This window comes from Oncorhynchus kisutch, linkage group LG13 (assembly GCF_002021735.2).
Source record: "Oncorhynchus kisutch isolate 150728-3 linkage group LG13, Okis_V2, whole genome shotgun sequence".
Taxonomy (NCBI): domain Eukaryota; kingdom Metazoa; phylum Chordata; class Actinopteri; order Salmoniformes; family Salmonidae; genus Oncorhynchus; species Oncorhynchus kisutch.
The window spans coordinates 18553759-18579225 of NC_034186.2; the positions used below are offsets into that span (position 1 = coordinate 18553759).

The following is a 25467-nucleotide window of genomic DNA, read 5'->3' on the forward strand; positions in this document are numbered from 1 at the left end:
AGAGAGTAAAAGGAGAGGTAGAGAGACAGAGGGGAGAGGTAGAGAGACCGAGAGTAAAAGGAGAGGTAGAGAGACAAAGAGGGGAGAGGTAGAGAGACAGAGAGGTGAGAGGTAGAGAGACAGAGAGTAAAAGGAGAGGTAGAGAGACAAAGAGGGGAGAGGTAGAGAGACAGAGAGGGGAGAGGTACAGAGACAGAGAGGGGAGAGGTAGAGAGACAGAGAGTAAAAGGAGAGGTAGAGAGAGAGTAAAAGGAGGGATGGAGAGACAAAGAGTAAAAGGAGAGATGGAGAGACAGAGAGTAAAAGGAGAGGTAGAGAGTAAAAGGAGAGATGGAGAGACAAAGAGTAAAAGGAGAGATGGAGAGACAGAGAGGAAAATGAGAGATGTAGAGACAGAGAGGGAAAAGACACTGCATGTCAAAAAATAACTGTGTTCTGTCCATGGCCACTACACAGATCCCTGGTTTGCAGCTGATCGTGCAGTATATACATATGGGAAGTCTCACGTAGAGTCAACAACAACACACCATTGTCTATTGCATTTACACGGATCACATTGTTGTTATAAACAACATGCAACTGCAGGTCTCTGATTTCAGTGATGAAATGTGTCTGCTATGGATTCAGTCAGTCAGACACTGTCAAACACACACACACTCGTTCATTTTTATATGTGCAACTGCAGGGATTTAGTTTCATATTATGAAATATATCTGCAAGGCTTGATGCCAGACACATACACTCTCCATGAGAAATGAGTTTAACGCAGGGAGCAGATTAATACAGCTGGATCTCATACACACACATCAACCCACAGAAGACCATTACTGTATAATCTGTGTGGTGTGGAGGCTGGCTCCATGTATGTGCGTGCGTGTGTGTTGTTTCCTTGCCAGTGTAAAGGTCTCACACTGTGTTCTATCTCACCATCAGAGCTGGAGCATGAGCTGCATAAGAAGCCAAAGAGGACCTGCATCGTCAAGATGACCAGCACCAGAAACCTGTGGAAGAACATTGTCGTGCTCTGTGTCAACTCGTAAGTCTGTCTGTGTGTGTGCACATCTGTGTGTGTGCACATCTGTATCGAAGGCAGTGGGTAATGTGCCAAACGGAGCATGAATTTCATATGAGTTAGGTTTCCCATTGAGAAACGGTACATTGGCCTCCCGGGTGGCGTAGTGGTTAAGGGGGCTGTACTGCAGCGCCAGCTGTGCCACCAGAGACTCTGGGTTCGCGCCCAGGCTCTGTCATAACCGTCTGCGACCGGGAGGTCCGTGGGGCGACGCACAATTGGTCTAGAGTCGTCCGGGTTAGGGAGGGTTTGGTAGGGATATCCTTGTCTCATCGCGCACCAGCGACTCTTGTGGCGGGCCGAGCGCAGTGCGCGCTAACCAAGGTTGCCAGGTGCACGGTGTTTCCTCCGACACATTGGTGCGGCTGGCTTCCGGGTTGGATGCGCGCTGTGTTAAGAAGCAGTGCGGCTTGGTTGGGTTGTGTATCGGAGGACGTCTCTCCCGAGCCCGCACAGGAGTTGTAGCGATGAGACAAGATAGTAGCTACTAAAACAATTGGATACCGCGAAATTGGGTAGAAAAACTGGTTTTTATTTTTAAATAACAATAAATAAAATAGCCATTGTGGCTATGAAAAGGCTGTTTGTGGCTATGAAAAGGCTGTTTGTGGCTATGACAAGGCTGTTTGTGGCTATGAAAAGGCTGTTTGTGGCTATGAAAAAGCTGTTTGTGGCTATGACAAGGCTGTTTGTGGCTATGACAAGGCTGTTTGTGGCTATGAAAAGGCTGTTTGTGGCTATGAAAAGGCTGTTTGTGGCTATGAAAAAGCTGTTTGTGGCTATGACAAGGCTGTTTGTGGCTATGACAAGGCTGTTTGTGGCTATGAAAAGGCTGTTTGTGGCTATGAAAAGGCTGTTTGTGGCTATGAAAAGGCTGTTTGTGGCTATGACAAGGCTGTTTGTGGCTATGAAAAGGCTGTTTGTGGCTATGACAAGGCTGTTTGTGGCTATGAAAAGGCTGTTTGTGGCTATGAAAAGGCTGTTTGTGGCTATGACACGGCTGTTTGTGGCTATGACAAGGCTGTTTGTGGCTATGACAAGGCTGTTTGTGGCTATGACAAGGCTGTTTGTGGCTATGACAAGGCTGTTAGTGGCTATGACAAGGCTGTTTGTGGCTATGAAAAGGCTGTTTGTGGCAATGAAAAGGCTGTTTGTGGCTATGACAAGGCTGTTTGTGGCTATGACAAGGCTGTTTGTGGCTATGACAAGGCTGTTTGTGGCTATGAAAAGGCTGTTTGTGGCTATGAAAAGGCTGTTTGTGGCTATGAAAAATAGCTGTTTGTGGCTATGAAAAGGCTGTTTGTGGCTATGAAAAGGCTGTTTGTGGCTATGACAAGGCTGTTTGTGGCTATGAAAAGGCTGTTTGTGGCTATGAAAAGGCTGTTTGTGGCTATGAAAAGGCTGTTTGTGGCTATGAAAAGGCTGTTTGTGGCTATGAAAAGGCTGTGTGTGGCTATGACAAGGCTGTTTGTGGCTATGACAAGGCTGTTTGCGGCTATGACAAGGCTGTTTGCTGGTACACTTTGTGGCTATGACATGGTGGTGTGCCGGTACAGTTTGTGGCTATGACAAGGCTGTGTGTGTGTGTGTGTGTGTGTGTGTGTGTGTGTGTGTGTGTGTGTGTGTGTGTGTGTGTGTGTGTGTGTGTGTAACTGGTGGGATCTGCTCTCCCGCTTGGGAAACCACACACTGGTTATATCAACGTTGTTCCAACCAACGTGAAATAGATATTAAATTGACGTCTTTGCCCAGTGGGCAATGTCTTAACCATTAGACCAGGAGAGATTAGACCAGGAGAGAATACCCTTCCGCCAGAGAGTCCAACTCACCTAGACCAGGAGAGAATACCCTTCCACCAGAGAGTCCAGCTCACCTAGACCAGGAGAGAATACCCTTCCGCCAGAGAGTCCAGCTCACCTAGACCAGGAGAGAATACCCTTCTGCCAGAGAGTCCAGCTCACCTAGAGCAGGAGAGAATACCCTTCTGCCAGAGAGTCCAGCTCACCTAGACCAGGAGAGAATACCCTTCCGCCAGAGAGTCCAGCTCACCTAGACCAGGAGAGAATACCCTTCCGCCAGAGAGTCCAGCTCACCTAGACCAGGAGAGAATACCCTTCCGCCAGAGAGTCCAGCTCACCTAGACCAGGAGAGAATACCCTTCCGCCAGAGAGTCCAACTCACCTAGACCAGGAGAGAATACCCTTCTGCCAGAGAGTCCAGCTCACCTAGACCAGGAGAGAATACCCTTCCGCCAGAGAGTCCAGCTCACCTAGACCAGGAGAGAATACCCTTCCGCCAGAGAGTCCAGCTCACCTAGACCAGGAGAGAATACCCTTCCGCCAGAGAGTCCAACTCACCTAGACCAGGAGAGAATACCCTTCTGCCAGAGAGTCCAGCTCACCTAGAGCAGGAGAGAATACCCTTCCGCCAGAGAGTCCAGCTCACCTAGACCAGGAGAGAATACCCTTCCGCCAGAGAGTCCAACTCACCTAGACCAGGAGAGAATACCCTTCCGCCAGAGAGTCCAGCTCACCTAGACCAGGAGAGAATACCTTTCTGCCAGAGAGTCCAACTCACCTAGACCAGGAGAGAATACCTTTCTGCCAGAGAGTCCAACTCACCTAGACCAGGAGAGAATACCTTTCTGCCAGAGAGTCCAACTCACCTACATATCTCTCTTTCCTCAGGTTGACTGGGTATGGTATCCATCACTGTTTTGCCCGCAGTATGATGGACCCGGAGGCTCCTGTGTCGGCCATGTTTCACGCTGACTACTACACTATGGCTGGCATCGCCGTAGCGACGTGCCTGGCGCTGTGCCCGGCCGTGGCATTCATGGGTCGTCGGGGCGGACTGCTCACCTTCATGATCATCACCGCCCTGGCATCACTGTTGCAGTTGGGTCTGCTCAACTGTGAGTTGGAGACACACACACGTGTTATGCACACACACACAAATGAAACACAGATATATACATCTTATCTCTAGGAAATAAACATTTAGGTCAACCTTCAGTTTATGAAAGCCCATGTTTTGTCAGATGTTTTAACAAGTGACCAATGCAGGCATCCCCCTCATAATTCTTCATTCACAAATAGCTCTTTACATGGGTAAACACAAAGCAAAATCATCCCATTATAATTTGAATTTGTCATAGACAAGTGTCATACTCAGATAATGGACTTACAGTGCTTCAGAGAAGTCATTACTAGGAGAATGTCACTTTCTGCATCATTACCTCTGTTATTCAGTCATTATATCAGATCAACAGTATCTGTTAGACAAATAATGAGCTCTTCTAATGGCTATGGTCATGCTAATTTTCTCAATTTTTATTCCCCCTACCCTGGCCTTTGTTTGAATATAGTGATTGGCAAGTACAGCCTTCGCCATGACACAGGTACAGTTTGACTTTATACAATCATACTGATTGGAAGAATGCACTCATTGGTTCCAGGTATAACCCTTTAGGTTCCAGGTATAACCCTTTAGGTTCTAGGTTAAGCCCTTTAGGTTCCAGGTATAAGCCTTCAGGTTCCAGGTTAAACACATTAGGTTCCATGTTAAACCCTTTAGGTTCCAGGTATAACCCTTTAGTTTCCAGGTATAACCATTTAGGTTCCAGGTTAAACCCTTTAGGTTCCAGGTATAACCCTTTAGGTTCCAGGTTAAACACATTAGGTTCCATGTTAAACCCTTTAGGTTCCAGGTATAACCCTTTAGTTTCCAGGTATAACCCTTTAGGTTCCAGGTATAACCCTTTAGGTTCCAGGTTAAACCCTTTAGGTTCCATGTTAAACCCTTTAGGTTCCAGGTATAACCCTTTAGTTTCCATGTATAACCCTTTAGGTTCCAGGGTAAACCCTTTTAACCTGGGGTGGCAGGTAGCCTAGTGGTTAGAGCATTGGGACAGTAACTGAAAGGTTGCTAGATTGAATCCCCGAGCAGACAAGGTAAAAATCTGTCTTTCTGCCCCTGAACAAAGCTGTTAACACACTGTTCCTAGGCTGTCATTGTAAATAAGAATTAGTTCTTAACTGACTTGCCTAGTTAAATAAAGGTTAAAAAAAGGGGGTTATACCTGGAACCAAAAAGGGTTGACCTATTGGGACAACCAAACTGTTTTTGGAACCATTTTTCTAAGAGTATATGCCGGTCAGGTGCTCTACAGGCCAGCCTCAGGCTCCATCTGTTGATTTTGTGTTGTAGAATATACAAAACAGTCATTAAATAAAATGAATGGCTAGTCAGTACACCACTGTGTTTGGTTTTTATTAAGTGAAATGTTTATACTTATGATGTATGTGTCTCACCTCCTCTTGTGTCTCACCTCCTCTTGTGTCTCACCTCCTCTTGTATGGTTAGTTCTGAGGGACACGCTAAACAGGAAGTTCTCTGTGGCATTCTCCATCATTGGAATGTTCTCCTCTCATGCCGTCAGCACCCTCAGCATCTTCTTCTGCGCTGAGATCACTCCCACCGTCATCAGGTAACACACACACCTATGTATGCTCTGACTGCACCCACACACACCTATGTATGCTCTGACTGCACCCACACACACCTATGTATGCTCTGACTGCAACCACACACACCTATGTATGCTCTGACTGCACCCACACACACCTATGTATGCTCTGACTGCACCCACACACACCTATGTATGCTCTGACTGCACCCACATACACCTATGTATGCTCTGACTGCACCCACACACACCTAGTTATTTGATTCCTATAACTACACACTACAGGTGGTTGGTGGCACCTTAATTGGGAGGACGGGCTTGTGGTAATGGCTGGAGCGGAACAGGTGGAAAGGTATCAACAACAACATCAAACACATGGACACCATTCCATTCGCCCCGTCCAGCCATTATGAGCCATCCTCCCCTCATCAGGCTCCACTGCTACTCACCAAGTTTTAGGTTTGAGTGGCCTACTAGCGCCATCTTTTGGTGTAATCTGTATGTGTCATATAAATGCAATTTGACAGAGACTGCTGTTCTAGAATGTAGATCAGGGAAGGGCAACTGGCGGCCCGTCGGGGTCTCAACTTACTGTTGAGAGTTAGAATAATAAAATACACAAGGTGCAATTTTGAAAATTGATTGTGCATCAGCAGTTACTCAATTAGCTCATGTCAGCAATTTTTTTTAAATAGATTGGTTGTAGTCTAGCGGCCCGCTATCTACACTTGTAGTAAGCATAGTGGAATTACTGACCGGGGGGGGGCCCATTGCCCATCAGTTATCATATTAAAAACTGCAAACGTTTACCTCCCCTCTATAGTAAACTGTGTAGAATTGCAGGAAATTAAGTGTAAAACTGACTCTCCCTCTGTCTCCCTTCCTCCCCCAGGGGTGGTGGTCTGGGCCTGGTCCTGGCCAGTGCTGGCTTCGGCATGCTGACAGCCCCCATCATGGAGCTCCACAACCAGAAGGGCTACTTCCTGCATCACATGATCTTCGCTGCCTGCACCCTGCTGTGCATCATCTGTCTCCTACTGCTGCCCGAGCCGCGCAACCAGCCCCTGCCAGAGAGCCTCGCGGACGGGGAGAGCTACACTCGCCAGCCCCTCCTCACCCACCGGCCTGGAGAGCAGCACCTCCTTCTCACCAAGCCTGGGGATAGGGACTTATACTCCCGGGTCCACGACACGCCGCGGCATCTTACGGCCACCGGGGGCGCCACAACAGTAGCGGCTACTGCTCTTGCAGCAGTGCCGACATTGTATGTTACCGGAGGGGGGGTGATCAGTAATATTATGGTGTCAAATGGGGTGGGAGGGTCGTCGTAGCAGCAGACACACACTCCTCTCTGACACACACAGACAGAGGATAGGACAAGACTGTGCTGTAGGGATGGCAGGGACTGTCCCAAATAAACTGTCCCACTCCTGGTCACTGTCATGACTGACCTGGTCTGATGTGATCATGCAGTCACGAGAACATGGAATAATTCTGCTTGTCAGATTCTTCCATGAGGAACTCTTTAATTTTAAAACATTCCCATTCTGGTGGGTTTAATGAACATATTATCCCTCTCATTAGACTTATGATGCGATCTCTCCACGTTGTGTTAGTCTGAAAGGGGAAAATTGAGCTTCCCCAATCATGGACATCCAAGATTTGGACAAAAGAAAAAACTAAATACTATTCAGATGCCCCAGGAGGGCATCAATGGTTGGATTTAAATGGGTCATAATGTAATATGGTGATGGGTTAGCCTGTAGAGTAGTGATTCTCTGTGTCCTGAATGTCACCATATTCAGTATATAGTGTACTGCTTTTGACCAGGGCCTGCATAGTGCACTACTCATGACCCGAGGCCTATCTATAGGGAATAGGGTACTATTTTGGACACTCAATATGATTTAGTAAGACTTTGAGGGCTTGCAATAGAACAGGATCTTGGAACAAAATATGGGAAAGTATGTCTTTGCAATTAACTGAAACTCATTACAATGACTTACATGCATTAGTGCCCATAGGGTAGTTGTTGCCAAGGGTTGTCAGTGTGTAGAATGAGCAGCATGGTTCCATGCTGAGGAGGGATGTCACGGTGTCTGTAAGTTATCAGCAGAGTAGTGTACTCAAACCGCATAGAGACAAATGTAGAGCAGCAGAACAGACACTGTATTCTATATTTCATTTGAAACGTCATGGCTTTCAACAGTGATGTGTGCTCTATGCATTTAATTTCCCTTTACTTGTTGTTTTTTTTGCACTAAAATTCAAAGTTAAATCAAATGTAATAAAATATTTGTCAGCCAACTTGTGTTAGGTGAATCTGCTGCGCTCTAAATTGAATAAAAGGGTAGGCCTATATACTGTTGCCTACTTGATGGGTTTATTTATGAATTTGTGCCTCCCACCCCCGTCAAAAGTCCAAGTTGGCACTTTATGCTTAGTAGGAGTGGAATCACTATGATGACTTTAGAAAACAGAGTATTGCTTCCCCCATGTAATGTTGGTGAATGATGGTTGTCAACACAATGCTATGTGAGTGACAGTCGGAAACCTAAAAACTGTGATGGAAAAGGATTTGAACTTGACCTTTTCATGGTGTTTTTATTTCCGTATTCTATGGTGTTGAGTGGACAATACTAGTTAGTTACTAGTATGTGCAGAATATGTCCCAAATAGCACCCTATTTACTACATAGTGCACTACTTGGTCAAAAGTAGTGCACTACATAGGGAATAGGGTACAATTTGAGATTGAGCCTGTCTCCACTATGAAACATATGTTTCTGAATGGCTTTATCATGATGGTTCTTTTGTTTTAAAAATAAAATGGGACAGGCTACTTTGAAAGAATCGTTCAGTAATTCAGTATTTATTTTTGTCATGTTGCCAAGGGCATTCTTGTTGCTTGAAATACCTTTAATTGAACTAATTCTGACCTTTCCTGTCCCTGTTCAACACTGTGGGAAATAATGTTAGTAGTATATTGGTGTTTTTAGGACTTGTTTCAACCCGTCTCTTTAGCACGGTTAAATAATGGCTGGCCATGCCACAAAGCACAATGTCTATCAGGGTTTTGAAATGGTTAGTGTCTAGTTTATTAGGTTAGTACAATAGTGTGATCTAGTTCGAACAGCTGTGACTTACAGGGTGTTTGTATACAAACTCTACTCTAACATATAAATTATTAATACACACCGTACATTGGCGACCTCAGGTGATTTTATTTGGCTCCCCAAGTTTTCTGAAAAGACCGTAGAAACACCAGCAAATCAGCTCCAACTGATTTTAATTTTAGAAGTCTGTTCCAAAGTATTCCCACGCATAAGAGATATGTGACCGTATACAAATGTAAACAAGGTTTGAAATTTGTTTTTGTCAAATATATCTATTTGGGCTTCTTTCAGTCAATTTGTAGTCTACAAATTATTTTTAAGTATGACCTGGCCCCCTGACCATCCACTCAACCAAAATAAATCAGCCGCTGCTGAATCTAGTTAATGATCCCTGATCATTAATGGACTATCATATCTCATGTACTAGGCACATCAATTATTTTCATAGGACAATTTGTCACACAATGTACATAGAGGACCTTAAAGGTCAAGTATACTCTATACATTTCTACCATGAACCATAGTTGATGCAAATGGCACATATTTTGACGGTGGACACCTTGTATTGTTTATTTGGTAGTTTGTAAATGTCTATCAATGAAATATTGTGGTAAAATAAATGAAATTCCATGAGTGATTGTCAACCACTAATATTTTCTAAATGTTTTTTTATATGATGCACTTGTACATATTAAAACCATAAATGTTGTTTTGATAATAAACCACTTAATGTATTGTTTGTCAATAAATGAACACTATCGAGGTGATACATGTGATGTCTGTAAGTCTGTAGGTGGGCAGTGGGCACAGGAAATGTTGTGTGTCTGCAGACTCTAAACAGAGACCGTCTCTGGTTAGATCTCAAGCAAGTGCTAAAACAGCAAGTGACAAACAGTCTAGACAGGTAGGTAATGTTGTTCTATCCATTGTATTATTTTGGTAAAAGTCAATATAAAATGGGGGAAAGATTAAAATGTATCCATGTGAACTTCCATCTCCTTCTTTATCCTATTCTTCACCAACAGAGACAGGTTGGAGTCGGTCATGGGCAGATTGTAGCTCACAAACCCGTTTCTTAGTCCTCGTAGCTGGAAAACAAAGGATAAGGAGGACAGCTGGATTAGTGACGAGTTAGTTAGTGATGTTTCAAATCGTGTAAGCTGACACCAACAAAAGACAATCATACTGGTTAGTGGTTTGAGTGTCTAGCTTTCTGTAAATGTTCTGAGTAACATAGCAACTATAGTGAAGAAAAATATAAACGCAACATGTAAAGTGTTGGTCCCATGTTTCATGAGCTGAAATTAAAGATCCACAAATGTTCAATACACATAAAAGCTTCTCAAATGTGTACAAATTTGTTTACATCCCTGTTAGTGAGCATTTTTCCTTTGCCAAGATATGCCACACCTGTCGGGTGGATGGATTTAATCAAGAAGCTGATTAAACAGCATGATCATTACACAGGTGCAACTTCTACTGGGGAGAATAAAAAGCTACTCTAAAATGTGCAGTTTTGTCACACAACACAATGCCACAGATGTCTCAAGTTGAGGGAGTGTGCACTTGGCATGCTGACTGCATGAATGTCTTGCCAGACAATTGAAGGTTAATTTCTCTACCAACGTTATTTTAGAGAATTTGGCAGTACGTCCAACCAGCGTCACAAACACAGACCACACGTAACCACCCCATCCCAGGACCTCCACACCCAGCTTCTTCACCTGCAAAATCATCTGAGACTAGCCACCTGAAGAAACTGAGGAGTATTTATTTCAGTATTAAAGAACTCATTCAGATGGCTGGGCCTGGCTCCCCAGTGGGTGGGCCTATGCCTATGCCCTCCCATCCATAGATTAGGGCCTCATTTATTTATTTCAATTGACTGACTTCCTTATATGAACTGTAACTCAGTAAAATTGTTGCATGTTGAGTTTATTTTTTTGTTCAGTATAAATCAATGTATAATTGATTGTTAGACAAATTTGACTGTAAGCACAATGTTGTGGCATCTTGGATAAGTTTGTGTGTGTGTAAATATGTGGCCTGTCTTATGCTGCGTTCAAAACAACTGGGAGCTGATTCCAACTTCAGTGAGTTCAAGACAACTGCGAATTCAGAAAAAAACGAGGTCTGACCATAGCCTCGGGAAGTAGAGGTGCTGCAGCACCACCTGGAAAATCTGAAGAAGAAAAAACAGTTAATACAAAAATATATATTTTGTAGTCCTGTATTTGCGGACCGATATAGCTCCGACTTTCTGACCTGATGATTTTTTTCTCCCAAATTCCCAGTTGTCTTGACAGCATCATCATGATAGCATGAAGCTGAACAATCCCTTCAGTCTGTGGAGGATACAGCCAATCTTCTGAGAGATAGGATATTGACAGGAAGATGAAGAAAGGGGTGCTTACTCAATTTCTGCGCCAGTGAATTCTGGGTGGTTTCAGATGGGTCCTCCAGGACTAAGGTAGACAGCGGCATCGAATCCTGAATACACACACACCTGATATAATACCTTTAACGTAGCTAGCTAGAAACATTACACAGTGAAGCTAGCTAGCTTCCAATCTCTGTTAGCTAGTCTGCTTTGTAACCGTGTATTTGTTGTACAGTAGGCTACTCACAAATGTACTTTCCATTGAAACAAACCAAGTTGGACAAGACGGGGTACGAGCCGAACCAAAGGAGAAAAAAAAACATTGAATTTCATGACGTGAAAGTCAACCGTTTGCTCCAGAATCTTCTCTGAGATATCGTGCACTGTAATGGCATCGCCTACTGCTCCATTTTCTGATATGTTCATTTTGAATAGCTGTTTGTAGGAAGACAAGTAGCTACGACTAAACGAGACGATTCATTTGAATTTGTTCAACCTACTCATGTGCGCCCGTAAATCAAGTCACTTCCTGGTTTCTGGAACGCGTAAGCAATCGATAGAAGCACTTGCACGTGATTCTGAACATCATGAGAAACATGATTGGCTAGCTGTGTATTGTTCCCGCCTTTGCTTGAATGTCATTCGGTCCTCAAAGTGTCAACATCTTTTCGAAGCCGGAAATCTTTGCAAGCTCGGAACTTCGGCATGAAAAATGCTAAGGTGGTTAGAAGTTGACGAGTATCTTTAGGTTTAATTTAAGTTGTTAAAGCGTTAATATTTCCTCAAAATGTCCAAAATACAGCTGTTGAATCTGTTTATCACCGAACGGTTAACAAAGGCAGCTGTTGAGCTATTTGGAGAAAATAAAACCGAGTACCATGACCGATTAAAATCAGCGGCAATTGATATATTCAGGATAGTGGAAAAGACGATAATAGAGTACTTGGAAGAGATATCCAGCTCAAAGCAGGAGAATGGTCGTCTGCGGAGGATTCTTCTGGATTTGGGAGCAGGTTTGTGACTAGTAAACAGCATACGATTAAAACAATACCGATGACTGCTAATGCACATATTAATCCACAGTTGCATTCGTCGCAGTAGTAGAAGGGCGGTAGACTGACAGTCTTAAAGCGATGATGTCACTCTTTGCCACTCCAGAATGAGTCAGAACCTGTTTTTTTGTTGTTGTTGCTAACATTCCAAACCTTGTATTCGGTGTCATTGCCCCAAAAAATGTGCATGACAAGGAGTGGAATGTTAGCTCAAACAAACTGTATTTCCCCAGGTTAAGAAGCTGGGCATAGGCCTAAATAATTGTGAAGGTAGCCAACTTGAATTGATGTGAATTGTGTTTGAGTTATTTATCGAATGTGTAGAACCTTATTTCCCATCCTTCTCCCCAGACCCCCAGCAGCTAACTCGGGAGATTCCACCTAAGCAGCATCAACAACCACACTGTGAGCAGGAGTGGAGCTCCAGTCGGGTGCAGGAGGAGACGGAGCACACATTGATTACAGAGCAACAGGAGGAACTCAAGGCCAGTCAGGATACCACAGAGGTCACACAGTTTATATTTCCTCCTCCCTATGTGGAACGTGACTGTGATCAGGACAGTGAAAAGAACCCTCTACCCACCAACACCACTGTCGGAATCAAAGCAGAACCTGATGATGGAGAGGACTACGGAGTATCAGAACCAATCATTGACTCTCAGCCCCTCTCTGAACTTGGTCTACATCCAGACTCTAAAGTCTGCACTGAGGCCAAGATAACCAGTGAGCTGAAAGCACCATTGAGGGCTCACACAGAGAAGCGGTTACACATGTGTACTGTGTGCAGGAAAAGCTTCACCAGGGCAGGCCAGTTAAAAATACATCAGAGAATTATTCACATCGGTGAGAAACCATACAGCTGTACTGAATGTGGCAAATCATTCAACCACAAGGAAATCCTGGACAGGCATATAAACACTCACACAGGAGTGACACCATACAAATGCCCTGTGTGCAGTCAATGCTTCATTAGCAGAAGCCATTTAGGAAATCACCGGAAAATTCATCAGAAAGATGAAAAGCCATATAAGTGCAAAGAATGCTCCAGGTCCTTCAAAGGCAAGGGAGCTCTGGTCAGGCATATGAAGACTCACAATGGAGAGAAACCTTATCAATGTTTTGAGTGTGACAAAGGCTTCACACGTCAGGGACACCTGACAGAGCATATGAGATCCCACACAGGAGGGGAGAGCCTATTTAAATGTCCTGTGTGTGAGAAATCCTGTATATCAGCCGTGGTTCTAAAACGCCATCAGCTAATTCACACCGGAGTGAAACCATGCAGCTGCCAGGAGTGCGGAAAAAGCTACAGTCTGAAGGCAACACTAAAAGAGCATATGAGGAGCCACACAGGGCAACGACTTCAGTGTCCTATGTGTGAAAAATGTTTCACATTTAAAGCAGGTCTAAGACAACACCTAAAAACTCACAATAGAGAGACACCATACGTGTGCAGCGATTGCAGTCAAAGTTTCAGCCGTAAATCGGACTTGATCGGGCATATGCGCACTCATACAGGAGAGAGATTATTCCGGTGCCTTCTATGTGAGAAATGCTTTATATCAGACTGTGATTTAAAACGCCACCAGCGGATCCACACTGGTGAGAAACCATACAGCTGCAAGGAATGCGACAAAAGCTTCACTCTTAAGGGAGGTCTGAAAACGCACATGAAGATACACACAACACGGAAACCCTACTGCTGCCATGAATGTGGCAAATGCTTCCTCCACAATACTAGACTGACAGACCACATGAGGAGCCACACAGGGGAGCAGCCGTACAAGTGTGATGTCTGCGGGAAATGCTTTATCTATTCGAGCGATTTGAAAAAGCATGAGAGAATTCACACAGGTGAGGAACCATACAGGTGTGTTGAATGTAACAAATGCTTCAACTACGAGGGTAATTTGCTAAGCCATATGAGGGTACACACAGGGGAGACAGGAGAGGAAGGAGAGGAGCCTCCAGCGTATCTCTGCAGCGATTGCGGCAAAAGCTTCCATCAGATGCGAAACCTTAAGCAGCATATGAAGAGTCACAAACAGAAGGCAATGCTGCAGTGCACTATGTGTGAAAAAGCTTTTCCAAAAGAAAGCCAACTCAAACTCCACGAGAGAATTCACACTGGAGAGAAACCATACCTGTGTAACACTTGTGGGAAAAGCTTTAGCAGGAAGGAACACCTGAATGGTCACATGAGGACTCATTCAGGGGAGAAACCATACATGTGTCCTTCGTGTGGCAAATGCTTTTTATCAACAAGTGATCTTAAACGCCATCAGAGAATTCACACTGGCGAGAAACCGTTTCGCTGTAACTATTGTGATAAATGCTTCAATCAGATGAGTTCCCTGAAATCACACATGAATAACATTCACAAGAGGGAGAGCATGTAGTTCTCGGTCAGGTGTAAAATGTGTCCATCAAAAGATGGATAGGCTCGTTGTAGCTGTCACTGTTGTGCCTGTCAGAGAACACACTGTACATATAAAGACTTTACCAGCGCTGAAAGTACAGTTCTTCCCACTATGGGACCAACATGTGCTTGTGCCTATAGACCCAATACATGTATTGGCCTAATCATATCCTATTCATTCAAAAGGATGTCTGTGGACCTAGAAGATTTTTCAGAACTTTTAAAATGTATTAACTAGTATTGTGGTATAAACACAACCAGTCATTATGTTTTTATCTGATTATCAAATACTCACTTCAAAGGGCTCCAAGCTCATCCACTCAACATATTTCCAGCCTCCAAACCAGTGGTTGACTTGGGCAGGACCTCACACGAACTGAGTACTGGTACTTCAAATGTTCTACTGCTTGAGCTCCTGTTCCTCTTATAGAATATTAGCTCAAAAGTACCGGAAACTATTTCAGTCCAAGTCGAGCTCTTGTTCCAAACAGTGGTGACTCTTTCCAGTCATCTGTTACACAAAACACCCAAAAGTCTAATGACATTTGGTGATTGTCATTAGGCCAGAATTGAAGCGTCCACTGCTGTCCGCACGCATCTGTGTCAGCCAGCCACTCATCTCTACCTTGGCAAAATTTCAGTGTTCTCATCTGACCACATCGCATATTGGAGCATAGGCTATACCACCAGTTTAAGTCCATTTGCTAATTTTCTTGACATTTTGTTTTAATCATTGTGATAGGTTCATGTTTAACTGGTACGGCGTACCCAAACTATTTATTTTGCTGGGACACCGTACCACACCACCTTACTTTCACCCCTGCTGTTTACTAAATATGTCTGATTAAAATTATAATTGAATGACTATCATTTTCCAACTTTTCTTTTGCTTTGTTTTACATGGCATAACAGTTAGTGCAAATGCAACATTTACATAACATGCCATATATGACACACAACAGTACAAAACAGAGGACTGGACACAACAATACAAATGATACAAAAACTGATTACACAAGGAATTAATACATAACATTTGCAATAGTCATGTGGATGGGTATTTATTTTGGCTCATACCAGTAATTCAGTGATAAGTCAGTTAATTAATGGACCAGACTCTAATTGATTATTACTGTTGCTTTCTATAGTGCTCCTTCAATGTTGTCCACTCTTGAACACAGACCCAGGCCTGAAAGCTTCTCATTTCCTGTGGGTGCAGGATTTGTGTAACCGAATTGGCACCCTAATCCCTACATACTGCAAAATGTTAGGGTGCGTCCCAAATGGCACCCTTATCCTATGTCCATCACTGGTTCAGGAAGTCTTCAACCAGCTTGTTGAACTTGGCAGCAAACTTCAGATGCAGGTTGTGTTTCCCTTCCGGCATCAGATGCAACCTGGACACCAAAGAAGATGTTAGTGGAGGTTGTACGTATCATTAGTGGTTGTAGTTAAACATTGACATAATACATGCAGACTGTACATCATTTCTTTCATACAATGCCTCTATAAGAGAGAAAAACATACAGAAGGGAGGATAGGAAAACAAAAGAGAAGGAATGTAATGGGGGAATCAGCTCACCTTGAACCCTTGATGTGTTTGAGGAGATACTGAGGGTGGAAGCTGGGCACCATGGGATCCTTCTCTCCGTGGATGATGAGAGAGGGACAGCTGATCTGAGGCAACAGCTCCATACAGATGCTTCCTGAACAATACAGGACAGACAGAAAACAAGTCTAAGGATCTATACAGATACTCCCTAACACAGGAACTGACAAGTGGAACTGGAAAATTTGAATTTTTGCTGCAAAGATGTTGCTGCCCTTACCTTCTGGTCTCTGGGCGAACTGTCCAATCCCGTCCACCCATCCTTCCCAGGTCTTAATGAAGAGCTCTGCCCCATACACTTCCTCCATGGGCCTCCTCATCCTCTCACTCCACTGAGACACATCACGGATCGCTATGGACACACACAAGCTGTATTACACAAACCCTGACACATGCAGAGCTGCCTCATCCAGTCTCTCCAAAGCATGCTCACACACACCAATAAGAGGACCTCACCATTGTAGATCTTTACATCTTGTGGTGAGACATATGCGTTGGAGCCCCACACCACCATCTTATTGACCAGGGAGGGGTTCCTGGCTGCTGCAATCAGAGCAGTAATGCCTCCGTCACTCCAGCCCAGTAGAGAGAACCTTGGAAATCTCAATGCCTACCATGGGAAAGATACAGATAAGCAATAAGGGAAAGACACACACACACATTCACAGATAAGCAATGAAGGAAAAGACACACACACACATTCACAGATAAGCAATGAAGGAAAAGACACACACACATTCACAGATAAGCAATGAAGGAAAAGACACACACACGTTCACACATAAGCAATGAAGGAAAAGACACACACACGTTCACAGATAAGCAATGAGGGGAAAAGCATACAGTCGTGGCCAAAAGAGAATGACACAAATATAAATTTTCACAAAGTTTGCTGCTTCAGTGTCTTTAGATATTTTTGTCAGATGTTACTATGGAATACTGAAGTATAATTACAAGCATTTCATACGTGTCAAATGCTTTTATTGACAATTACATGAAGTTGATGCAAAGAGTCAATATTTGCAATGTTGACCCTTCTTTTTCACGACCTCTGCAAACCGCCCTGGTATGCTGTCAATGAACTTCTGGGCCACATCCTGACTGATTGCAGCCCATTCTTGCATAATCAATGCTTGGAGTTTGTCAGAATTTGTGGGGTTTTGTTTGTCCACCCACCTCTTGAGGATTGACCACAAGTTCTCAATGGGATTAAGGTCTGGGGAGTTTCCTGGCCATGGACCCAAAGTATCGATGTTTTGTTCCACGAGCCACTTTATCACTTTTGCCTTATGGCAAGGTGCTCCATCATGCCAGAAAAGGCATTGTTCGTCACCAAACTGTTCCTGGATGGTTGGGAGAAGTTGCTGTCGGAGGATGTGTTGGTACCATTATGTATTCATGGCTGTGTTCTTAGGCAAAATTGTGAGTGAGCCCACTCCCTTGGCTGAGAAGCAACCCCACACATGAATGGTCTCAGGATGCTTTACTGTTGGAATGACACAGGACTGATGGTAGCGCTCACCTTGTCTTCTCCGGACAAGCTTTTTTCCGGATGCCCCAAACAATCGGAAAGGGGATTCATCAGAGAAAATGACTTTACCCCAGTCCTCAGCAGTTCAATCACTGTACCTTTTGCAGAATATCCGTCTGTCCCTGATGTTTGTCCTGGAGAGAAGTGGCTTCTTTGCTGCCCTTCTTGACACCAGGCCATCCTCCAAAAGTCTTCACCTCACTGTGCATGCAGATGCACTCACACCTGCCTGCTGCCATTCCCGAGCAAGCTCTGTACTGGTTTTGCCCCGATCCCGCAGCTGAATCAACTTTAGGAGACGGTCCTGACGCTTGCTGGACTTTCTTGGGTGCCCTGAAGCCTTCTTCACAACAATTGAACCGCTCTCGAAGTTCTTGATGATCCGATAAATGGTTGATTTAGGTGCAATCTTACTGGCAGCAATATCCTTGCCTGTGAAGCACTTTTTGTGCAAAGCAATGATGACGGCACGTGTTTCCTTTCAGGTAATCATGGTTGACAGAGGAAGATCAATGATTCCAAGCACCACCCTCCTTTTGAAGCTTCCAGTCTGTTATTTGAACTCAATCAGCGTGACAGTGATCTCCAGCCTTGTCCTCGTCAACACTCACAGCTGTGTTAACGAGAGAATCACTGACATGATGTCAGCTGGTCCTTTTGTGGCAGGGCTGAAATGCAGTGGAAATGTTTTTTTTGGCATTCAGTTCATTTGCATGGCAAAGAGGGACTTTGCAATTAATTGCAATTCATCTGATCACTCTTCATAACAGTCGGGAGTCTATGCAAATTGCCATCATACAAACTGAGGCAGCAGACTTTGTAAAAATTTATATTGGTGTCATTCTCAAAACTTTTGGCCACAACTGTACACACGTTCACAGAAAAGCAATGAGGGAAAGACATACACACATTCACAGAAAAATAAGGAAATATACTTGGCTGACTGTCCTCACATACAAAGAGCAAGAGAGAGGTAACTGTGTAGTTCATGTTCTCCAGAGTAGTCCTGTTTCTCTGTGTTGCGGAGAAAGTCATCGTGTGCTGACTCAATATATGCAATATTGAGAGACGCACTCTACAGCAACATTTTAAAGCATCTTCCCAATGTGATTCCTGATTGGTTTAACTCTGACCTGCATCAGATCCACAGCGTCCTTGGCATCCCTCTCAAAGAAGTCCAGTGGGAAGTCTCTCTCCGGGGGGCGGGAGTTTCCGTACCCGCGAGGGTCCCAACCAATCACAGTGAAGCGGTCCTTACTCAAAGACTTCAGCTGCGGCCCAAAGTCAGTCTGAGCACTTCCTGTTACAGGAACACACACTGCTGGTAACCAACATTATAGAGGGTCTATGCCTGTTCTGATGAGGACTCAAAACAACTTACTATGTGTTTTTATGAAGTTTTCTATACCGTAGGCCAGGTATTCCCAAACTGGTGTATGTGCAATGCCGTCGGGGGTACACCAAATAAAAATGTGATTCACATTAAAAAAATATTTAAAAAATTCTATGTATAAAAAAATACAAAAATGGGGGTGAGCTCTTTGGTCTTGGCCATAGTGGAGTTTGGAGTGTGACTGAGGTTGTGGACAGGTACCTTTTATACTGATAACAAGTTCAAACAGGTGCCATTAATACAGGTAATGAGTGGAGGACAGAGGAGCCTCTTAAAGAAGAAGTTACAGGTGTGTGAGAGCCAGAAATCTTGCTTGTTTGTAGGTGACCAAATACTTATTTTCCACCATAATTTGCAAATAAATAAATTAAAAATCCTACAATGTAATTTTCTGGATTCCTTTTTCTCATTTTGTCTGTCATAGTTGAAGTGTACCTATGATGAAAATTATAGGCCTCTCTCATCTTTTTAAGTGGGAGAACTTGCATAATTGGTGGCTGACTAAATACTTTTTTGCCCCACTGTAGTGTTGTGTGTTCATTCCAAACAACTCAACTTCAGTTTAATCTGTCCACAGAATATTTTGCCAGAAGCGCTGTGGATAGCTGATGTTCTGAAAGAGCTATAAAATCTGGACCCCTACAAATCAGCTGGGCTAGACAATCTAGACCATCTCTTTCTAAAATTATCCGCCGCAATTGTTGCAACCCCTATTTACTTGCCTGTTCAACCTCTCATTTGTATCGTCTGAGATCCCTAAAGATTGGAAAGCTGCCGCGGTCATCCCCCTCTTCAAAGGGGGTGATGCTCTAGACCCAAACTGTTACAGACCTATTTCTATTCTACCCTGCCTTTCTAAAGTCTTCGAAAGCCAAGTTAACAAACAGATCACCAACCATTTCGAATCCCACCATAACTTCTCCGCTATGCAATCTGGTTAATGAGCTGGCCATGGGTGCACCTCAGGCACGCTCAAGGTCTTAAACGATATTATAACCTACATCGATAAAAGACAATACTGTGCAGCCGTATTCATCGACCTGGCCAAGGCTTTCGACTCTGTCAATCACCGCATTCTTATAGGCAGTCTCAACAGCCTTGGTTTCTCAAATGACTGCCTCGCCTGGTTAATCAACTACTTTTCAGATAGAGTTCAGTGTGTCAAATCGGAGGGCCTGTGGTCCGGACATCTGGCAGTCTCTATGGGGGTGCCACAGGGTTCAATTCTCGAGCCGACTCTTTTCTCTGTATACATCAATGATGTCGCTCAATTCCATACCACACTCCTTCCGTGGCCTCCAACGGCTCTTAAATACAAGCAAAACTAAATGCATGCTCTTCAACCGATCGCTGCCCGCGCCCGCTCGTCTAGCATCTCTACTCTGGACAGTTTTGACTTAGAATATGTGGACAACTACAAACACCTGGTTAGACTGTAAACTCTCCTTCCAGGCTCACATTAAGCATCTCCAATCCAAAATTTAATCTATAATCGGCTTCCTATTTCGCAACAAAGCCTCCTTCACTCATGCTGTCAATCATACCCTGGAAAACTGACTATCCTACCGATCCTTGACTTCGGCGATGTAATTTACATAATAGCCTCCATCACTCTACTCAGCAAATTGGATGTCACAGCGCCATCAGTTTTGTCACCAAAGCCCCATATACTACCCACCACTGCAACCTGTATGCTCTCGTTGGCTGGTACTCGCTTCATATTCGTCGCCAAACCCGCTGGCTCCAGGCCATCTATAAGTCTTTGCTAGGTAAAGCCCCGCCTTATCTTAGCTCACTGGTCACCATTGCAGCACACACTCGTAGCACGCGCTCCAGCAGGTATATTTCACTGGTCACCCACAAAACCAACTCCTCCTTTGGCCGCCTTTCCTTCCAGTTCTCTGCTGCCAATGACTGGAACAAATTGCAAAAATCACTGAAGCTGGAGACATATCTCCCTCACAAACTTTAAGCATCAGCTGTCAGAGCTGCTTACCGATCACTGCATTTGTATATAGCCCATCAGTAAATTGCCCACCCAACTACCTAATCCCCATATTGTTTTTTTTTTTGTGCTCCTTTTCACTCCAGTATCTCTACCTGCAGATTCATCTTCTGCACATCTATCACTCCAGTGTTTAATTGCTAAATTGTAATTATTTTGCCACAATGTCCTATTTATTGCCTTACCTCCCTAATGTTACTACATTTGCACACACTGTATATAGACTTTTTCTATTGTGTTATTGACTGTACGTTTGTTTATCCCATGTGTATATGTAACTCTGTTGTTTGTGTCACACTGCTTTGCTCTATCTTGGCCAGGTCGCATTTGTAAATGAGAATGTGTTCTCAACTGGCTAACCTGGTTAAATAAATAAAGGTGACATTTTTTTTTTTAAGTTTTAATTATCCAGGTGCTTTTTTATGAACTTAAGACATGCAGCTATGTTTTTTTTGGACAGCAGTGGCTTCTTCCGCGTTGTCCTCCCATGAACACCTTTCTTGTTTAGTGTTTTACGTATCGTAGACTCGTCAACAGAGATGTTAGAATGTTCCAGAGATTTCTGTACATCTTAAGCTGACACTCTAGGATTCTTCGTAACCTCATTGAGCATTCTGCACTGTGCTCTTGCAGTTATCTTTGCAGGACGTCCACTCCAAGAGAGAGTAGCAACAACGTTGAACTTACTCCATTTATAGACAATTTGTCTTACTGTGGACTGATGAACATCAAGGCTTTTAGAGATACTTTTCGAACCCTTTCCAGCTTTATGCAAGTCAACAATTCTTAATCTTAGGTCTTCTGAGATCTCTTTTGTTCGAGGCATGGTTCACATCAGACAATGCTTCTTGTGAATAGCAAACTCAAATTTTCAGAGTTTTTTTTATAGGGAACTCTAACCAACATCTCCAATCTTGTCTCATTAATTGGACTCCAGGTTAGCTGACTCCTGACTCCAATTAGATTTTGGAAAAGTCCTTAGTCTAGGGGTTCACATACTTTTACCAACCTATACTATCAATGTTTAAATTATGTATTCAATATAGACAAGACAATGCTTTATTAGTTTAAGCACACTGTATTCGTCTATTGTTGTGACTAAGATGAGGATCAGATCAAATGTTTTGCCTAATTTATGCAGAAATCCAGGTAATTCCAAAGGGTTCACATACTTTTTCTTGCCACTGTAATTTTCACTTGTCTGACCGCTTGCATGATGACGAGCATCTCACACGACTGGCCTATCTGGGTGAAGTTTTCTCACCTGAATGATCTGAATCTAGGATTAAAGGGACTCTCTGCAACTATATTCAATGTGCGGGACAAAATTGAGCCTATGATTAAGAAGTTGGAGCTCTTCTCTGTTTGCATTAACAAGGACAACACACAGGTCTTTCCATCATTGTATGATTTTTTTTGTGTGCAAATGAACTCAAGCTTATGGACAATGTCAAATGTGATATAGCGAAGCACCTGAGTAAGATGGGTTCGCAATTACGCAGGTACTTTCCCAAAACGGACGAAACAAACAACTGGATTCGTTTTCCCTTTCATGCCCTGCCTCCAGTCCACTTACCGATATCTGAACAAGAGAGCCTCATCGGATTTGCAACAAGCGGTTCTGTGAAAATTTTATTTAATCAGAATCCACTGCCAGATTTCTGGATAGGGCTGCGCTCAGAGTATCCTGTCTTGGCAAATCGCGCTGTTAAGACACTGATGCCCGTTGCAACCACGTCCCTATGTGAGAGTGGATTCTCGGCCCTCACTAGTATAAACTAAATACAGGCACTGACTGTGGGAAATTATTTAAGACAGACTCTCTACATGCAGTTATGTGCATCCTTTCAAGCACACCCTTCTCATTAACCTGTGGCGAGTTATTCACAATTTTTGATGAACAAATAAGGTTTTATATGTAAGATGGCTAAATAAAGAGAAAAATGAATGATTATTATTATTATTATTATGTTATTATTTGTGCCTGGTCCTATAAGAGCTCTTTGTCACTTCCTATGAGCCGGGTTGTGACAAAAACTCACTCATTCTTATGTTTAATACATTTATCGTATAGTATGTGTGTGGCAGGCTTACAATGATGGCAAAAAACAACATTTGAGAGTGCCCTGACCCTGGTGCTAGAGGGGTTACGCAGCTGGAGGTTGAATGTTTGAAGGGGTACGGGACTATAAAACGTTTGGGAACCACTGCCGCTTGAAGTCCTCAGTCTCCTCTCAATTTCAAAGTCACAATTACTAATGTTGATGCTCTGATGGGCAGAGGCCTTAATCAGTAGTGTGACGTATGATTTAGGCTACTCCATATTTGAAAGAGATCATCATCTACAACTTTAGACAGTCACTCGACAAGGCTTGGGGAAGTGACAAAGGTCGGTAGTGTTGTGCACCAGACACTGAAAGCCTGGGGACCATGTTACGAGTGTTGTTACCTACCCAGAGCTCCAGGCAGTAGTAAAACAGCATGGTCTCCTTTTCCAGTCTGCTGGTAGAACAGATCCACCCCATTCACACGCTCTCTGCCTGATACCACTGACGTACTGAGGGGAAAACAAACACAATTAGACAGATTATCTACTTGATGAATAAATACTGACAATTCATGCGTATTTTAACTGATCATCTGTGACATACAGTATCATGATCGGCTATGAAAAGCCAACCGACATTTTCTCCTGAGGTACTGACCTGTTGCACCCTCTACAACCATGAACGTTTAAACATCTTAGCCATGTACTGTTAAAATCTCCACCCAGCAAAGCCAGAAGAGGCTTTGCCACCCCTCAGAGCCTGGTTACTCGATAGGTTTCTTCCTAGGGAGTATTTCCTAGCCACCGTGCTTCTACATCTGCATTGCTTGCGGTTTGGCGTTTTAGGCTGGGTTTCTGTACAGCATTTTGTGACATCGGCTGGCGTAAAAAGGGCTTCATAAATACATTTGATTGGTCTCAAACCAAATGCATATTACATTTCATACGCTGCAACTGGAGCCTGAGATTGGTAAATAGCGCCATCGTCTGTAAATATATTAAACTGCACTGATAGCTAGACAACATGCATGACAGCTGTATTGGAGGCAAAGACTATTTGCAAATAATTCGCTAGCTAGCTACCGTAGAATGCACATCGTATTTACGGACACTTGAACTGCATGTATTACCAGTAGAGCTGGACTCCTTGCATAGCCTTTTTGGTAACAGCGTTGCGAAGTCCTCTTTCCCAGAATAACATCGCCATTTCGTTGACAAAACGTTTCTAAATGGGTTTCACCTCGCACAATTTCTCATTTGACTGTGTCACAGCTGAACTATATTGACGGGTAAACGTGTAAAGCAAAGTTTTGGTGAATGAATAGCTTGAAGAACCTGCCGACAATTTCGACACAAGTGTGCGTTTTGGCGAAAGTACGGAGGCAAATCTTTCACTAGCTCATATTAGCCAAAGGGTCATGGCTAGATGGGATACAGCTCTTGTTAAATTAACTTCAAAAATTGAAATTTTAACCGTTTTTCCTTACCTTAGCCAAATTATCCTAACCTGTTACGTTAATTATCATAACATGCTGTTTAAGTTCTAGCCTGCTATGAAAAGTCAAATCTGATGTTTTTTGACCAAACCTCGATCTCTTCTAGCCATCACCTGAGCAAAAATGGTCTATTATAGTGACAAGATAGTCAAGTGACCGCTCTAATGGAAATTACATGTCCTTATTTCTCTAAGTATACTATTTAATTATACAGTGGTACAGTTAAATGTTATAGTATCACTACAGCCCCCATCTAGGCCAGTGGTTCCCAAACTTTTTATAGTCCCGTACCCCTTCAAACATTGGAGAGTCTCAGTCTTAAATCATTTTCCACACAGTCTGTGCCCGCCTGTATTTAGTTTTCATGCTAGTGAGGGCCGAGAATCCACTCTCACATAGGTATGTGGTTGCAAAGGGCATCAGTGTCTTAACAGCCAATTTGCCAAGGCAAGAAACTCTTGAGCGCAACCCTATCCAGAAATCTGGCAGTGGCTTCTGATTAAATTACATTTTCACAGAACCGCTTGTTGCAAATTCGATGAGGCTCTCTTGTTCAGATATCGGTAAGTGGACTGGAGGCAGGGCATGAAAGGGATAAGGAATCCAGTTGTTTGTGTCATCCGTTTCGGGAAAGTACATGCGTAATTGTGCACCCATCTTACTCAGGTGCTTCGCTATATCACATTTGACATTGTCCGTAAGCTTGAGTTCATTTGTACACAAAAAAATCATACAGTGATGGAAAGACCTGTGTGTTGTCTTTGTTAATGCAAACAGAAAAGGTCTCCAACTTCTTAATCATAGCCTCAATTTTGTCCCGCACATTGAATATAGTTGCGGAAAGTACCTGTAATCCTAGATTCAGATCATTCAGGCGTGA

At 43.5% G+C, this 25467-nt stretch overlaps 3 protein-coding genes and 1 non-coding gene across 7 annotated transcripts in view; 2 read left to right on the plus strand and 2 right to left on the minus strand.

The window, feature by feature from the left end:
- Nucleotides 1-10405, plus strand: part of LOC109903026 (solute carrier family 22 member 23) — a 43284-nt gene extending 32879 nt beyond the window's left edge. Inside the window, exons 6-10 of the mRNA XM_020499694.2 lie at nt 934-1036; nt 3760-3986; nt 4440-4472; nt 5438-5561; nt 6433-10405. Coding sequence (XP_020355283.2) covers nt 934-1036; nt 3760-3986; nt 4440-4472; nt 5438-5561; nt 6433-6871 — 926 coding nt within the window. The 3' untranslated portion in view covers nt 6872-10405. The remainder of the gene's footprint in view (nt 1-933; nt 1037-3759; nt 3987-4439; nt 4473-5437; nt 5562-6432) is intronic.
- On the minus strand, nt 9565-12143 carry LOC109902791 (uncharacterized). 4 transcript variants are annotated; one of them, XR_002256929.2, is made up of 3 exons: nt 11283-12143; nt 11070-11145; nt 9565-9743 (listed from the first exon to the last, which is right to left on the minus strand). It is a non-coding gene; the product is annotated as an uncharacterized LOC109902791 (transcript). The 4 variants fall into 4 exon arrangements; XR_004202346.1 differs by having other exon boundaries at nt 9568-10837; nt 11283-11717; XR_004202345.1 differs by having other exon boundaries at nt 9568-10837; nt 10921-11145; nt 11283-11717.
- Nucleotides 11796-15371, plus strand: LOC109902788 (oocyte zinc finger protein XlCOF6-like). The gene is made up of 2 exons (XM_020499431.2): nt 11796-12048; nt 12439-15371. Exons 1-2 carry the CDS (start codon nt 11823-11825, stop codon nt 14484-14486), a joined length of 2274 nt encoding a protein of 757 aa, XP_020355020.1. The 5' UTR covers nt 11796-11822; the 3' UTR covers nt 14487-15371.
- Nucleotides 15212-24512, minus strand: bphl (biphenyl hydrolase like). The gene is made up of 7 exons (XM_020499432.2): nt 24222-24512; nt 23498-23601; nt 18780-18946; nt 16572-16725; nt 16336-16467; nt 16089-16212; nt 15212-15903 (listed from the first exon to the last, which is right to left on the minus strand). The coding sequence occupies exons 1-7, from the start codon at nt 24296-24298 to the stop codon at nt 15813-15815; spliced, it is 849 nt and encodes a 282-aa protein (XP_020355021.1). The 5' UTR covers nt 24299-24512; the 3' UTR covers nt 15212-15812.
- Between the last annotated feature and the right edge of the window lie 955 nt (nt 24513-25467).

Bases quoted from the DNA above. Each gene is read 5' to 3' on its own strand.
- LOC109902788 (XM_020499431.2), top strand. From the start codon at position 11,823: ATGTCCAAAATACAGCTGTTGAATCTGTTTATCACCGAACGGTTAACA. The intron at 12,049-12,438 runs GTTTGTGACTAG...CCTTCTCCCCAG, and splicing joins TCTTCTGGATTTGGGAGCAG to ACCCCCAGCAGCTAACTCGG.
- bphl (XM_020499432.2), bottom strand. From the start codon at position 24,298: ATGGCGATGTTATTCTGGGAAAGAGGACTTCGCAACGCTGTTACCAAA. The intron at 18,947-23,497 runs GTAGGTAACAAC...TTCCTGTAACAG, and splicing joins ACTACTGCCTGGAGCTCTGG to GAAGTGCTCAGACTGACTTT. The intron at 15,904-16,088 runs GTGAGCTGATTC...TTTGGTGTCCAG, and splicing joins AAACACATCAAGGGTTCAAG to GTTGCATCTGATGCCGGAAG.